The 17,493-nt window shown below is 49.2% G+C and overlaps 1 protein-coding gene across 3 annotated transcripts in view; it reads right to left on the bottom strand.

Moving 5' to 3' along the window:
- RFX4 (regulatory factor X4) overlaps positions 1–17,493 on the bottom strand; it is a 164,954-nt gene that overhangs the window by 73,095 nt on the left and 74,366 nt on the right. For all 3 annotated transcript variants that reach the window (XM_008257109.5, XM_051846592.3, XM_008257108.4), the window contains one exon: positions 1,556–1,617. In XM_008257109.5, coding sequence (XP_008255331.1) covers positions 1,556–1,617 — 62 coding nt within the window. The remainder of the gene's footprint in view (positions 1–1,555; positions 1,618–17,493) is intronic.

The raw sequence follows: 17,493 nt of genomic DNA, 5'->3' as shown, positions 1-17,493 counted from the left end.
GTGAGCTGGACAAAAACAACTCATTTCCATTCACCCAACATCCATCAGTCCAGGCACTCATCTGTTCAGCCAGCTGTGGGAACTGCCCGCCCTGGGCTCACCTGCAAACAAGGAGAGCATGGCTTTTGTGTGCTATGATCCTACCAAGACTAAAACCTCATTCGACACAGACACCACAGTTTTTCATTATGAATGAGGTTTGTTTTCCAGACGAATCATCTTGGAAAATTACTAGGAATGTATTCCAAGAGGTTCTTCTGCTAGAAACTGTTTTGGACATGCCTTTGGAATTAGCCCATGAGCTTCTGAGCCATACCAAAAAAAAAAAAAAAAAAAAAAAAGCTCATCCCATTATTTTCAGAGCTTAACTAAAAATGGTGTCCCCGTCTGATGATCTACTTTCTTTCCCTAACTTAGTTTCAAAGTGAAATCTCCCCCACCCCCTTATTTCCCAACCCAGGACAGGAATGTGCTGCCCAGGGGTGACGGGAGACAGTGGGTGGGGCTAGGACTGTTACTCAAGGTGATAGTATTGGACACGCTTTTGAAACACCCTTAGAGACAGGGCTTGTAAATCCTATACGGTTGCTTTTTAAAAATGTTTCAGTGTTTTATAGGTCACTGTATGCTGACCTGCTCAGCATAGAAACGCTGCATAATAAGACACCCTCTAGTGGAGTCACCATGCACATTAGCATAATAAAGGTTCTGAGAAGTCTTGCAGAAAGGAAGCCATTTAACTCACTGCTTACCAATGGTACGGCCACCCACTCTTGTTCACGGAGCAGTTATTCAGGGCCAACAAGGATGTTTTTGAAGCATCCTTAGCAGCAAGTCCTATAAACCCAGATTTTCATGAAGCCTGCACGGTTATAGGCAGAAATTCCTTTCCTCCGAGTCAGAACGGGATAGGCAGGCATCCAAGCCCCCCAATGTCACCTCATCACCTCCTTAGAAAGCACCCCCCCAGCGCCTCCCCTCGTTTTTGTTCCCCACTATCCCCCTCTTCACTGAAATCCGATTCTTTTTTTCTTGTCCGTCTTCCCCACCAAAATAAGTGCATGTTCTCTGCAGGCCATGGCGGTTGCCAACACCGAACACCACGTGTCTGACGCACGCAGGACGTGCAGTAAGGGTCGGTCGATGAACTGGTCAAGAGGGAGTGGTGCGCCCCATGGGCCACAGCCTTTCTGCCTCAGCTGGGCACTAGCAGAGCTGAGCGAGTGCTCGGAAAACCAGTCCAAGTCATCTGGAGGGTGCCCAAGCAGCCCCAGGGTGCTCCTGTAAATGAGGCTCAAACACGCCCGAAAGGCAGGTGGCACAAAATCAGATTCCATCAAAAAGCTGGGCCACAGGACCTTGGGCTTTGGGACGGCCACTTGGTCAGGCCCTGGGCTTTGGGGGCCTGGCTGTCACAAAGCTCTTCCATGTTCCCTTTAGGCACAGACCTCCCTCTGGGCTTGTGGACGGAGTTTCTTGGTGCGACAGGCCCGAGACTCAGACTCACTCAGCCCGTCTCAGAGCTCTGCCTTTGGGATGGCTGTCCGGTGCTTACTTTGACTGTCCTCGGGTCCCGAGTCTTCTGGTGGTTAACTGAGGGAACTGCTGCCTTATGATCTGGAAGGCAACAAAAGAATTGGTTACGCACGAGAAGAAGCGGCGCCGTGACCAAGCTTCACAAACAGCGATCTCAGAAGCAGGGGAGACACAGACGGCGGCTTGCCCTGACTAATCAGGGCCTGTTGGGACCCTGGGGGAGACTGCTGGTGTCCGGGAGGCCAGTGGGGAGCCTTCGGGTGATGGTGGGCTCTGGGTCCCTGGAGATCTCACTCCTCCATTCTTTGTTTCCCCCTCCTGCTCCCAGGGTAGGAGATTGGCTGGCCCAGAAAGTGCCGGCCCTTGCCTAAAACCCTCCAGTGGCTTCCATCGCAACTGAAACCAAAACCCACACTTAGCCACCGTGATGGACCCGGCTCACCTACTGGCCTTCCTCTCCTACAGCGCTTACCCTCTGTCACCAGATCCCAGCCACAGGGGCTTCCCCTCACCCCTCTTCCTGCAACCCACCAGGCTTACATCCCACTGTGGGGGTGGGGAGGCTTTGTACCATTGTTCTCACTGCCAAAAATGTAACTGCACCCAGCTCTTCTCAAGATTGGCTCCTTCCCTAAAACCTTCCAGGCTTCTGGGCAGTGTCCCTGTGTCCACGCCTTCCTCTGACCAGCCTGTGTAGAGTAGCACAAGCAGTCCCTTGCCACCGCATGGCCCTGCTCTTCTGATCACTGGGCGCTCTCTGAGACTGTCTTGTTTGATTGCCCTATGAGTGCTTGGATTACGGCTCTTCTTCCCTGAATGCAAGGTCATGACAGCAAGGACCTTGCCCAGGACTTGACACATCCCAAGAGCTCAAGCCCTATGCGTTGGATGAAGGAATGGAGCTCTGATCCTTGCAGGATAGCCACTGCTGTTCCCAGGACAATGCACAGAGTCACAGGAGACCCGGAGGAGAGACCATGTCCCACAGTGCACTCATAGCAAGGGCCTCTTGCCCTGGTGTTTACAGAAATGATGACTGTACAGAGGCAGTACCACGTAGGGCTCCTGTACAAGAAATTTGGAGCTAAACTACCTGGATTAGATCCAAGCTCAGCCATTTGTTGGTTGGGTGCCTCAGGCTAGTCATTTAACAAGCACTGACTCAATTTCAGGGAGGAGAAGGGAGGGAGGATGGAGAGAGAAAGAGACAGAGAACATCTTCCATCCATTGGTTCACTCCTGTAAATGCCTGTAACAGCTGGGACTGGGCCAGGTCAAAGCCAGGAGCCAAGAACTCAAACCGGGTCTTCTATGTGGGTGGCAGGACTCAGACCCAGGCACACTCCAATGGGATGCAGGCACCCCCACCGGCATTTTAACTGCTTCCTGGGGCTCCAAGCTCACACTGGTCCTGCTGCTTCCACCATCATGCACGCTGCTCCCTCTGCCTGAAATGCCCCAGTGGTCCCCACAGCCCCTGAGGGCTCCTCTTTCCTGAAGCCCCTCCTACTCCCCCCGAGAGCCAGTTTCTGGTTCCCAGCCAGTGGACAGCACTGCACGCAGCCTTGGGCTCACCCAGGTTCTAGTCCTGGCTCGGATGCTGTGCCATCTCTTTACTGTATGAGCCCTGTTAGTCATCATGACGACCCAGCATGGCTTCCACTGCCGCTCCCCTGGTGCAGGTGAGTCAGCTGGGGCACAGCGGGGCCGAGCAATCCACCCGCAGCCCCGTGTCTCCCAAGATGCAGACCTGGGATTTCAATGCTCCCAGCCTGACTTGACGTGAAACCATAACAACCTGACTTCTGGAGGAATCAGAGTCCCCCAGTCCCTCAACGGCAGCCTTTTTTTATGTTGTATTCTTGCATTCAAACATTAGATGTGTTTCAAGAATGAAAAGATTTCTTGTTCCCTTCTACTCTTCCGTGAAGAGTTCTCTGTTCCTTCCCCCACCCTGGCCTTCTTGAATGTTCTAGTAACTTCTACTGTGGAGAGGATCCGCCTTTGCCCGTCCCCATAGGCTAGGGACAGTGGGGAACAGCTGAGGGAACAGTGACATCAGCAGGCAGCCCAGTGCCTCCTCCGTGATGAGATCTATCCACAGGCAGTAAGGTGGAAAACTGAAACAGTTCTCCTGCGTAATAAAAATGCCAAGGAAGAGTCATGCCGCTTGGATAATGGAGGCCCCTCAGTGGATTTATGGAAGGAGCAGCCCGTATCAGCACCCGCCCACTCAGGGCCTCCCACACTCCCTGCAGCCACTCAGGGGTGGCTCTCTGCTTCCATCTTGTCTACGTGTCCTCACGTGAACCCCGTGTTCCATCCCAATCAGACGACCTGGAGTCGCCCCATCCTCTGAACTCCCAGGTCCACGCCCCTGCCACCCTCCACACGCAGCTCTGCCTCCCTCCTCACCACCTGGGCCCTCCAAGCCTGCCCTCCTACCCACGGCTTACACGGCACCCTTCTGTGAGCCTGCCCCGGTTCCCTGAGAGGGGAGAGCTCTTCCTGCCCCACACCACGACTGTACTTGCTGTGTGACCAAGCTGTCCTGCTCCATCCTCACCACATTCTGATTCTACCCACGTTTTCCCATCGCTGCCCAGTGCCTCAGTGCCCTTGCTTCCAGTCATGTCTCTCCATGGAGCTTCTAGACTAGGTGCAAGCTTGCAACCTGATCAGCCCTGCGTGCACTGCACCACTCTCCCTCCTCTCCCAACCCCTGCATCCTGACCACAGGGAGCTCACTCGAGTGCCAGGAAGGCACTGTGCTGACTGGGGATCCTCCTGCAGGCTCTTCTCAGGGGCTGGAGCCCTCTCTTTGTGCCCCTCGTCTGTCTGATGTCTGCTCATCCTTAAATCTCAGCTCCTACCTTATTAATCCCAAGAAATCTTTCCTGGGCCACTTTTTTGGTGATCATAGTTACATGGTCTTACAGAATTTTTTTTATAAATGGCAAATACAAATCATAATTACACATGTATGTATATGTATGTTATGCAGTATGGTGTTCTGAAACATCTACAGGGTATAGAATGGCTGAACTGATATATGCATTATCTCACATACTTACCATTCTTTATGATGAGAACACTTAAAATGTACTCTCAGTAATGTATAAGGATAGAATACATGTTATTAGCTACAGTCACCATGCTCTATAACAGGTCTCTTGAACTTAATCCTCCTAACTGAAATTTTGTCTGCCTTGGCCATCACCTCTCCATAGAATCACAGTTATGGTCTATTCCGTTCTGTAAAGTTCCTACCTAGACTGATAACACTGCATGGCTGCATCTCTGGCCTCATTTTCTAGTACTCTCCCGTGTTCAGCAGGCTTGCACCCTCAGTAACCACAGTGGGCTGGCTAGAGGTACGCCATTTGGGTTCACTGAACACCGATTGTCTGTGGGGATCTCTATGCTGAACAGCTTGCAAAGCACAGAGGGATACAACCACTAAGCAAAACACACACAGCTTCTGGCCAAGAAGCTTACATTCCAGCATGGGAAAACAAATGAAAAAGCCAACGTATCTTCCATCAGGTACGTGCTACCGAGGGGAACCAAAAAACAGAGTAGAGGGAGCAGGGACTGTTCAGGGTGATAAGGATCCTGTGATCATGTGGCCTTTGATGGGTGAACTAAGGAAAGTGAGGGAATGAATGGCATGGCTATCTGATGTAGAAAGTTCTTGCAAGAACTTTCTACATCAAAGGCCCTGGGGTTGGAATTTTGTTTTGTTTCAGGAAGAACAAGGAGGCCCGCGTGGGTGCAGCAAAGCCAGCGTACAGGAGGGTGGTAGAAGCAGAAGTTGGGAGGCAGGGATGTGTCGCTGGGTCAGGGTTCATGTGGGGCCTCGGAGGCCTTCCTGGGCACCTGTGGTTTTACTCCCAGTGAGATGGGAAGACAGTGGAGGGCTGTAAGAAAGGCAGTGGGGAATGACAGCTGACTTACCTTTCATAAGGCTCTCTGGCTGTTGAGTGGAGAATCAAGGCAGGGGCAAGGGCAGTAGCAGGGGGACAGACAGGAGGCAGGTGATGGTGTGGCTCAGTGCATTAATTTATGGACTTGATAAATGAAAAGAAAGCGAATGATTCACCCCTCCGTCGTTGGCCATTGCTGTTTCTAGTAATCTGAGATCAGCGGTAACTTTGTGCATTATGGGTTTAGTTTTTGTTGTTGATATTTTGAGTTTTCTCCTTAATAATGGTTTTTGAAATGTGAAGCTGCCTGATCAAAGAAGGGAACCATTTCGATATTTTTTAAAAGACATTGCTGAGTTGCTTTCTGTGGAGTGTAGGATATTAATGCTTTAAGAAAATGTGCTAAATTGAAAAGCCGAAAAAGGTCTTTGTTCTTTCTTCTGTTTGAGCATCAGCTTTTCTTCATCGATAAGATGGGTGGATAACGCTTGCTCAGCTCCTCTCACATGCCTGTTGGGCTTATCAGAGGAGTTGGGAATGGGCCCCTGGCTTTCCTCCTGGACTTCATTGGCCAGGAGCAGGACAAGGGTGTAGGGCAAGCGCTCAACCTCGGCAGGCTTTGTAGGACCGGGGGGCTGCCCAGTTGGGGTCGGTAGTGAGGGGTCCTTGTTTCTTAATGCCCCTCTGTGCCTCTCTTATTGCCTCTTCCTCAAGTCACCTAATTTTTTTAAATATTATTTATTTCTTTGAATGGCAGAGAGTCAGATATCTCCTTTCCAATGGTTCACTTCTCAAATGCCTACATTAGCCAAGGCTGGGCCTATCCAAAGCCAGGAGCCTGGAACTCCAGCTAGGTCCCCAGGTGGTTAGCAGGGACCTAAGTCCTTGAGCCATCAACTTTGCTGCCTCCCAGGGTGCACATTAGCAGGAAGCTGGAATTGGAAGCGGAGCTGAGGCCGGAACCAGGCACTGCTGTGTGCTATGTGGGCATCTTTACTGCTGTGCTGAATGCCTGCCCCCAAGTCCCTGTCCTTTTCCTGCCCACGCTGTTCACTGGCAGAATGAACACTCCATACCACCCCGTTTAAAGGTGTCCAAAGGTTCTGTGTTCAGTCCAGGCTCCAGGCTTCTCTGGCACCTTGTGCCTTCCCAGCAAGCTGTGTGGAGAGAATACTTGATTCTCTTGGTGGACATTCTTTTACAGAAAAATATTTGATGGTCGAATCATCCCTTCCTCCTCCTCCCCAAAAGAAAGGTGATTTCCAGCAAAGAAACAGAGAGGACAGGAAGCTTGGGAAAAGTTGTGGTGGGGCCTGGGTGGAGGTGCAGCCATCCCACACCAGGGTTCACCCCGCTGGAGGTCAAGACTTCTCCCACTCTGAGCAAAGGAAGGGCCTTGCGGACAGCACCTCCTGTTCGCCGTAGCAACAGAAACGTACGGGACAGGGCTTTGGCTTTTTCTTTTCTTTTTTTTTTTTTTTAATAAGTGTTTCTTACGGGCTGCAAATTACAAATTATTCTCTGCTCCTTTCACCAAATAATCAACTGGTGCCTGCCGCTGAAAGCCCAGCACAATTTCGTTTTGAGTCTCAAAATGCAGGGTCGGTCCAGCCCCGCGAAGGCTGTTCAGCTTTTAATTTCTGGAGCAAGACTCAGCAAACAGTAAAACACTTTTGTGGAGCTGTGAGAGTTGAGCTTCGCTGTTTGATAAATGAGCAGACGGGCAGGCAGCCCCTCTTTCTTGTTTTGTATGGATTCAATGAAGCCTGCCTAAAGAACGCCGCATGCTGTTCTAGCTACTGATCTAACATTCCGCAACACCCGGGCCTTCCAAATTCCCTTTAATTACTCGGGAATCCCACCCTTCTCCCTTTCAGCCTGGGCAGACGGGGCCGGGGGTGGGGGCTCCACGGGGCCGGGCTGGGAGCAGAGCAGCCCCGGGGAAGGGGCTGGCAGAGAGCTCTTGAGGCTCCCGTGATGGTGGGGGTGCGCGTGGGGCCCCCTCCCCATCCACTCGCCCCAGGCTGGAGGCAGCCCGGCAGAGCAGGACAGCCTGACGGCCTTTTGTAGGCGTAGTTTTTTAAGAAATGTGAGTTTTCGGCACACGTCCCTGAAACAACACATTCGAACAATGGCCCTCCTTTAAGTCGGGAAAGGGAAAGAGGGGAGGGAGGGACTGACATGCACTGAACGTTGCTCGGCGCCGTGCACCAACAGAGGTGTTTTTCACACTCAGTATTGAATGTCATCCTGAAAACACCCAGGGGAGCACGCTCATTTCACAGATGAGGAACAGGGGTCCAAGGCGACCCAAGACTCCCGGGGTTCACAGTGGAAGAAGCAGGAATCCGGTTGCACTTGCTCTCTCCTTTGCTTTTCTGCATTCTCTCTGTCTCTGTCTCTCTCTCTCACACACACATACACACTCACATCAAAGTGTCCACTAACGGTGCACGTCCTCTCCTGGCATTGCCTCAAGAGACGCCTGGAGAGCCACACAGGAAAGCCATTCAGCGTCGCCACTCTGCATGCAGCCTCTGGTTTGGACCCTGTGGCTGCTGGCCTCCATCTGCTTTATCTCCAGACTCAGTCGTCAGGCTTTTGGTTATTTCCAGAAACTCAGCCCACACTCTGTAGGCAAAGACTTGCCCCCAAGAAGAAGAGATCTCTAAGGAGTTCGCTGTGATGGAACGGGACAGAACCTCCCACGTGACAAAGCAGACAGATCCGCGTGCAGAGAGAGGAAGGGGGCTGAGCACAGTTTAACACTGAGGGCCGTGGGTCTTACTGCAGGGGTTCTTAGGGTGTGCAGAAATGGGGATTTTCATATGGAAAGGAATTAGAAAACAAATACATTGGCAAGTCGTTGTTTTATAATTGTGCATTGAGGAAGTCTTGTGGCTTCTTTTTAAAAACGTACATAAGAATTTTTTGAACCAGAGAAATGATTAAGAAGTTGGTTAGAGCCGGCACCGTGGCTCAATAGGCTAATCCTCCACCTTGCGGCGCCGGCACACCGGGTTCTAGTCCCGGTTGGGGCGCCGGATTCTGTCCCGGTTGCCCCTCTTCCAGGCCAGCTCTCTGCTATGGCCAGGGAGTGCAGTGGAGGATGGCCCAGGTGCTTGGGCCCTGCACCCCATGGGAGACCAGGAAAAGCACCTGGCTCCTGGCTCCTGCCATCGGATCAGCGCGGTGCGCCGGCTACAGCGGTGGCCATTGGAGGGTGAACCAACGGCAAAGGAAGACCTTTCTCTCTCTGTCTCTCTCTCTCTCACTGTCCACTCTGCCTGTCAAAAATTAAAAAAATAAATAAATAAAAATAAAAAAAAAAAAAGAAGTTGGTTAAAGGGGTCTAATTATCCAAAATTTAAGTCTGAAAGTGGAAATGTCACTTTCTTTTTTGACAGTAAACCCAGTCTCCTTTTTAGAGAAGGAAGAATAATAAAGCCTGGTGGGATGAATGAGGACTTTTAAACATCCTACCTCAATGCATCCATCTTTAAATGGGAGTATGCGACAGTGACTTCAGGATACAGATGGAACTCGATCCATTTGATGACTGGGGGTGGGGGGGAGCCTGGCATTTCCTAGGTGTCAGGTACTAGGTGTTTAAAGGCTAGCAGAATGTTGCAGGGGTCACAGGAAGTTTCCCCAGAGAAGTTTCAAATTTCTGTAGTTCATGTCTCTGGTGCAGTGAGACAGAAGTGGAACTCAAAATGGTGCTGTATGAGCTGATGAAAGATTCTGTGCAAGTCCTCGGGGTAAAAGGGTGACAATGAGTCTGCTGTCTCTTGAGGGGCACCATGGCTGGCAATCACGAGATGTCCCAAAAGCCACATGTGAACCTGGCATTGTCTTTAGGCAGACTGGATAAGTTGTCATGTGTGCAGTCATCACACACCAATTCAGCTAGAACAAGGAAAGTTACATAAGCCATGGGTTAAGTAAAAAAAAAAAAAAAAAGGAATAATTCTGAAGAGGTAATAAGAGAGAGTGAGGGTGGTGACGGCAGCGTGTGTGTGATGTAGGAAATTTTTAGAACAATTGTTCTCAAAATTGTTCAGAAGGAAGAGCACCTAGCAGGGTTGGAACACAGATATGTTAGTGATGATATATTAAAGTCAGGAAAAGTGGCTATAGAAACTGACACTGCAACTAACATGCATTGGGTGTTTACATTCGCTGTGGTAAGCAGCACTTGTTCCGCCATCATCGCAACAACCCCACAGGTGGCTGCCATCACTATTCATTTTACAGACAAGACTGAAGTTGAGAATTATTAAGAAATTGCCTGAGCACACACAGCTTGCGACTTGTGGAGATTGAATTCAAACCCGAACAACTGGACTTCAGAGTTTTTACCCCGCACCATGCTGCACTGAAAAATTCTAAAATACCAAAGACATTCTAATGCGGGCACTGGAGGGCAGACCCCAAAGGTATGAAGGATAAAGTGAAGGCAACTCTATGCAGGTACTTAACTTTTTTCCTTTGAAGACTAGAAAGAAACCCTGATTGAAGGGTCTAACAGGCCCCCCAGGCACCCTCATGTGCTGCTGTGTGCCTGGGTGATTGTGCAAACTGCCCCAGGCTAGGGTGGGAGGCAGATGTGGGCGGGTTGCAGGAACTCCAACAAGGGAGAGGGCTGTCAGGTCTGATGAGAGCAATCTTTCATGCCTGTTTCTGTTCCAGGGATAGCTTCTGAGACACAGGTCCCCAGAACACATGTGGCTCTCCCCCCTATTGCTCGAAGCAAGAAGGAAGGTGCCAGATCTTCAGGGAAAAGGTATCCACAGCCCAACCTGCTGGCCACCTCAAGTCCTCTTTGAAAAAGGCAGCATTTAAGTGCACTCAACTCATCCAAGTTCAGTATCTTTGTCGCCCGTTTCCCGTTCTCCAGTGTCTACCTCATCTTCCACTCCACCCACGCCATCTGCCGCAGTTCACAAGGGTCTGGCTTACGAACTTGAGGAAACCACCCAGACCCTGTGAGTCTTAATTTTCTCCACTAGCAAGTGAAAGGCTCCTGCCAGCAGCTGTCTAAGCCTCCTTGATAGAGTGAACTCAGGCATAGCCAGCTGCTGGTAACTGGTAGGCATTCATGAATTATCCCACCCGGTTCTACTTGCAGTTTTACAGACTCGGGGAATCTGAGACATAACAAGCCTTCAGGGAAGGTATATTTTTGAGCCTACGTGATCTCTCTATGTGTTCCAGTTACACGGTCCTGTCTCCTGCCTGTCCATACATCTGCCTTTTCCTGAGAAGGTCACCCAAACCGCAGACACTGCACCACTGAAGCTACTTCCTGTGGGCTCCTAATTTGAAGGTGCACAATGGTTTCACTTACATGTTCCTGTGAAAGCAATACATACTCAGAGACTGTCCATCACATTGTGAAGTTTGATCTTGGCCTTGTGATGTGCAGTTCAGTACTCCTGCGATGGTGGACCATGGCAATGACCCACAGCTGCCAATGGGCCCATCACGAGAGGAAATGACTGATACTCCAGTGTGTACTGTGTTGCCAGCAGCTTTTGAATGTAGGTGCTCAATAAATTACATGAGCTAGTCATTGTGTCAGATGATTTTGCCCAACTGTAGGCTAATGTAAGAGTTCTGGGCAAGTTTAAGGCAGACTGGGCTAACCTGTGATAATTGGTAGGCAAGGTATATTAAATGCATTTTTGACATAATATTTTCACCTTGTGATGAGCTTATCAACATGTGACTCTATTGTAAGTTGAGGCACATCTACATTCATTCAGGAACATGGGTTCTGTTTCATCGTGGTGACAAATAAGAGGGTGCATGGATGTCTCAAATGCCCTCATGGACATTTGCCTACCTCTTCCTCTTTCTAATGAAATCCTAATGATTTTTTTATACTAGGAGACAATGGACTGCATTGTCCTGCCTTCCTGATAGTCAAGGGCAACTAATGAGATGTAAGGGAAAAATCATAGGCCTGGGCTCTGGGACAGTTCCTAAATGAGTCAGGGGCTGACGCTGTGGCATAGTGGGCTAAGTCTCTGCCTGCAGTGCCGGAATCCCATATGGATGCCGGTTCCCAGCTCCAGCCATTGCAGCCATCTGGGGAGTGAACCAGAAGATGAAAGACCTTTCTCTCTGTCTCTCCCTCTCTTTGTAATTCTTATAATTCTACCTCTCAAATAAATAAATAAAATCTAAAAAAAAAAAAAAGAGGGCTGAGTCAGTTGTGGGCTTTGACCTATCTCCTCTTACCCTCTTTTTTTTTTTCCCCATTTTTTGCCTTTTTTACCCTCTTTTTCCCCACTTTTTGTGGAGTTCAGCAGCCCTTTTGGACACGCTATGATGTAGAAATCAGAAGCCTCTGCTAGGGTGGCAGAAACATAAAGATAGAAGGAGGCTGGGTCTCAGCTTTCTACCAGAGCTGGTTGTCTTCTCGTAGATGTAGTTCACGTAGGAATAGTAACAGCATGAATTTATTTAGGGCACTGTGTAGGGATAGGGAGAAACATCTTTTATCCTCAGTGCCAACACAACTCCTAACCGATACACAGAGTTCTACCCAGGATTTACTTCAAAGAGAAGGCTCCAGGGTTAAGCTCCTTTGGATTGACCAGAAATCTCCTATGAATAGTGGAGGTCCCGGAGTCAGCTATCCCACCTCTCAGTGGGAATGAGAGCAGCATCGGGACTTCTGGTTTCCAGTTCCAGCTTGGAAATGGCCAGGACGTCTTTAAAACAAGTGAAAAACAAAACAAACAATAAAAAAAAACTAAATGAAACTGAGAGAATCAACAACTCTTTTTGGAACTTTAAGGGAGAAGAGGACATGGGGCAGATGGTGGCCGTAAGACTGGAGAGACAGGGAGGGGAGTGCAGGCAGTCCTCTCCTACTGGAGAGATTCACGAATGGAAATGGCCGCAGGACCCAGGGCCAGGGTGGGAAAACCTGAACTCTCAGTGATGAGTTGCTGGAGGCTCAGTGCAAACCAGCCACAGAGATGGGGCCCAGGCATGGGAGGTGCAGCCAGTATAGTGACAGTCACCTCCAGGATCCGGAGCAGGTGCCCACAGCCAATGTCAGAGGAAAGTCCCCTGGTGCTTCCGGCATGGGGGGTGCAGAAGGAAGCATTTCTGAGATCAGCCAGAGCACGCTGTCCTTACCAAGGCTTGCCTTTGCGAGAACTTTATTAACCAGAGTCTACTCCGCTGGGGGATTGTCAGAGCCAGAATGACTTGGAGAAAGGGGAAGGTCAATTGCAGCCACTTGCAGCCCACTTGTCCCATGGAAAGGGGAGAAAAAGCTGAGGACGCTGGTGAGGTTCACACCCAGAGGCAGATTCACTAAAAAACTGCGACATAATACTTAGATTATGTCTAAGTTATCCTTAAACTGCCACGTTATCTTAGATCCTAGAATGCGTCCCCTCCCCTCGCACCTTACCACCACAATCCTAAAGGCAGATTTCCTTGTATTGGGTACATCATATGCAGTCAGCAAGAAAAAAATTAAAAGGTGGGGGCTGGCGCTGGGGCGCAGCAGGATAAAGCGCTGGCCTGCAGTGCTGGCATCTTCTGATCTAGCTCTCTGCGATGGCCTGGGAAAGCAATAGAACATGGCTCAAGTCCTTGGGCCCCTGCACCCATGTGGGAGACCTGGAAGAAACTCCTGGTTCCTGGCTTGGGATTGGTGCAGCTCTGGCCATTGTGGCTAACTGGGGAGTGAACCAGCACATGGAAGACCTTTCTCTCTCCCTCCCTCCCTCCCTTCCTCCCTCCCTCTCTCTCTCTCTCTCTCTCTGTGTGTGTGTGTGTGTGTAACTCTGATTTTCAGATAAATAAATAAATCTTTAAAAAAAAGACAGTGGCCAGTGCCGCGGCTCACTAGGCTAATCCTCCACCTAGCGGTGCCGGCACACCGGGTTCTAGTCCCGGTCGGGGCGCCGGATTCTGTCCCGGTTGCCCCTCTTCCAGGCCAGCTCTCTGCTGTGGCCTGGGAGTGCAGTGGAGGATGGCCCAAGTGCTTGGGCCCTGCACCCCATGGGAGACCAGGATAAGTACCTGGCTCCTGCCATCGGATCAGCGCGGTACGCCGGCCGCAGCACGCCAGCCGTAGCAGCCATTGGAGGGTGAGCCAACGGCAAAAGGAAGACCTTTCTCTCTGTCTCTCTCTCTCACTGTCCACTCTGCCTGTCAAAAAATAAAAAATAAAAAATAATTTAAAAAAGACAGTACAGTATTGGCAAAAAAAAGAAAAACAGATCACTGAAACAAAGTAAAGAGCTGATAAGCAGACCCACGTAAGTGCAGTCAACTGATCTTTGCCAAAGTGATAGACTGGAGCAGAGTCTGTTTGACAAATTGAACAGGTGGACATTCACATGCAAAAAACCAAACTTACATGCCTCACACTGTTCACCAAAATGAACTTCTAGAAGATAATACAGGAGAAAACCTAGATGACTTGGGTATGGCAAAGACTTTTTAGATACAACAGCAAAGGCAAATCCATGAAAGAACGAATTGTTAAATTGGACTTCATTAAAATTAAAAGCTTCTGCTCTGTGAAAGAATGTCAAGAGAATAAGAGAAAGTCATACACTGGACAATAATATTTGCAAAAGACGTGTTTGACAAAGGACTATTATCCAAAATGTATGCCCTCAAAAATCCCTCTTAAAATGCAATGACCAGGGCTGGTGTTGTGGTGTAGCAGAGTTAAACCTCTGCCTACGATGCCAGCATCCCATATGGGTACCAGTTTGAGTCTTGGCTGTTCCACTTCCAATCCAGCTCCCTGCTAATGGCCTGGGAGAGCAGCAGAGGATGGTCCAAGTGCTTGGGCTCCTGCACCCACATGGGAGACCTGGAAGAAGCTCTTTGCTCCTGGCTTCGGCCTGAGCCACTGAGGCCATTTGAGGAGTGGATGGAAGATTTCTCACTCTCTGTCTCTCCCCCTCTCACTCTCTGTCTCTCCCCCTCTATTTATTCAAATAAATAAATAAATAAATCTTTAAAAATAATAAAATGCAATAATAAGAAAAAAAATAATCCAGCTAAAGAATGGGCCAAAGAACTTAACAAACACTTTACCAAAGAAAACACATGAGTACAAATGGCAAATAAGCATGTGAAAGGATGTTTCATAGATGTTAGCAGGGAAATGCCAATTAAAACATGACACAGCATCACACACCCACTAGAACGGCCAACACCTGGAATACTGACAACACCAGATGCTGGTGAGGTGTGGAGCAACAGGAACTCTCATTTATTGCTGTCAGAATGCGAAATGGTGCAACCACTTTAGAAGGCAGTTTCTCATACAAGTAAACATATTCTTATCATTCTGCTCAGCAACGTACTCCTTGGTATTTACCCAAAGGAGAGGAAGACCTATGTCCACACAAAAACCTGCATGTGGATATTTGTGGCAGCTTTAGTACACACTGCCAGAACGTGGGAGCAACCAAGACACTCTTCACAGAGGAGTGGAAAAATAAACTGTCCGATATCTAGGCAATGGAATATTACTCTGCACTGAAAAGTATTGAGCATCAAGCCATGAACAGACGTGCAGGAAACAAACGCATAGAACAAGGTGAGAGAAGTGAATCTGAAAAGACTTCATACTGCATGAGTCCAATTCAGTGACATTGTGGGAAAACACAATGCAGAAAGATTAGTAGTGCCAGGGCTTCAGGGCCAGGCAAAGATGAACAGGAAGCGCAGTAAGCAATACTCCACATGAGATGACAAGGATGGACACAGATCACGGAATGGGCACCACTGAGAAGGAATCCCAGCTCAGCGGTGGATTCTGGGAGATTTTCATGCCTCAGTGCAGGTTCATCAACAGCCACAGGTGCACCACTCTGGTGGGGAATGTCTGTAACACAGGAGGCAATGCATGCACGTGGGAGGTGTATATGAGAAATCTCTGTCCCTTCCTTCTTAAGCCTGCTGTGAACCTAAAACTGCACTGAAGATGTCCTTAAAACAAACAGACAGATACAAAACCACAGCCCCTCATTCACAGGGTGTGTGAGGATAAAATGAGATAATGCAGGCAAAGGGCTTGCCTGGTAGTGTTAACTCTTAGCACTTTATAATTTCTAGTGAAAAAGTATTTTTCTTTTTTTTAAAGATTTATTTTATTTATTGAAAGAGAGAGAGGGAGAGAGAGATCCTCCATCTGCTGGTTCACTTGGCTACAATGGCCAAGGCTGGGCCAGGCTGAAGCCAGAAGCCTGGAATACCATCTGGGTCTCCCATATGGCTGGGAGGGACCCAAGTACTTGGGCCATCTTCCACTGGTTTCCCAAGGTGCAGTAGCAGGGAGTTGAATTGGAAGTGAAGAAGATAGGACTTGAACTGGTGCCCATATAAGATGCCCCTGTGCCACAATGCCAGCCCCAAGGAAAAATATTTGAGGCTAAAATGACAAAGATCCTCATGTGTCTGTAGACTAATGTTCCATTTGATAGATGGATGGAATGGTGTTCAGAGAAGGAAAGGGATCTGGTTCATGGTTCACAAAGGGTGACAGGTCCTCAGGTTCAAGGTCAAACCCTGACATTATTGCAAATTCCTGGCCCTACAGTACATCATAGACACTCAATAAATGCTAATGAAGAAGAGTGTTCCCCCTGAACCTCTGCTGGAACGCGTGTTATAGATGCTTGGGAAGCAACACATCTATAAACTGGAGATGTTCTCCTTGCTCAGAAGGCTGAGACCCCGTTTCTTTGTGAAAAAGGCTTAGTTTGTTGTCTAAATGCAGCAGCACTCCACCTTCAGTGCAGGTAGAAATTTTCTTTTAGAGTTAACAGAAGACCAGGAGAAAAGCAGTAAAGAAATGTTCTTGGTGAACTGAAAACTCGCCTGCTTTGGCTGGTATGGATCCTCCATGGCTGGGGACCGGGAGAAGGTATTCTCAGTGCCTGGGATTTTTCAAGGCTGACCCTTTTCTCAGGTTGTCCTTGCCCTCAGGCCTACAGTCCCTCTCCTCTGTGTCCTTCCAGTGTGTGTGTGTTCACAACTCAGGAGGCGCATTCCCATCCTGCTCTGCAGTCTCCTGTGCACACGTCCCTTCTGCAGGGCCCTTCCCTTGGGGACCAACTTCCTTATTCTGCATCCTGCTTCCCAGCACAGAGCTGGGCTCGCTGGTGCACATGAGACTAACATATACCAAATAAGGTGGGTGAGCCCGGGGCTGCGGAAGAGCGCGCGGGGGACACTGGCAAAGATGGCCACAGTGCCCAGAACAGCTCGGGAAGAGCTGAGAGGATTTCTCAAGCAGAGTGACCAGCACACCTGAGCCCTGAGAAGCAGAGAGGCTGCGGCTGCTTTCCCAAATCCTACCAGCTGGCTCTTAATGATTACGTCCAAGTCAAAGGGTCAAACGCTTGCAGAAAGCCTGCCTCCACACACACTCATCCTACTCCAGAAATAACCTCTTCTATGTACACGAGACAGTTAAGGGCATGGACTCCAGAGCCAGACTGCCCAAGTTTACATCTGGAGTCTACCACTTCCTGGCTGTGTGACTTTAGGAAAACTGCCTAACTGTCCTGGGACTCAGTTGACTCCTCCATGAGATATGGATAGTAAAGAGTTGTCTGGAGAATTAGATGATATACATAAATACAAACACACAAATAAAGTGCTTAGAACAATGCCAGATACACTGAAAGCCTTATGAAATGCTTGCTATTTAATTCGATGGGAACTCTGAACGCTGCATGCCAAATCTGAGCTGGACATTTTGCTCATCTGCTAAATCAGTATTGCTGATGTCACGTGTGCACCAGTTCTGATTCCTGTTACCTTGTGCTTGTTTCCATTCATAGTTCTCCTAAAACTGATCTCGCGTTTCTGCTGGAGAGCTGTCACTGTGTCTTAGAATGATGAGCCTACAGAACCGAGTAGCAGGAAGGACCAGACCACACCTGCCATTCCACACAGAGGTCCCTAAGCCACACGTGGTCTGAGGGAGGCGCTCCCAAGAGAATGTGCCTGTAGTTTACAAACAGAGGAT

Source organism: Oryctolagus cuniculus, chromosome 11 (genome assembly GCF_051225735.1).
Source record: "Oryctolagus cuniculus isolate XC-2025 breed Fujian yellow rabbit chromosome 11, ASM5122573v1, whole genome shotgun sequence".
Taxonomy (NCBI): domain Eukaryota; kingdom Metazoa; phylum Chordata; class Mammalia; order Lagomorpha; family Leporidae; genus Oryctolagus; species Oryctolagus cuniculus.
Note: the sequence above shows the minus strand (reverse complement) of the source record. Positions and strands in the feature narration are given on the sequence as shown.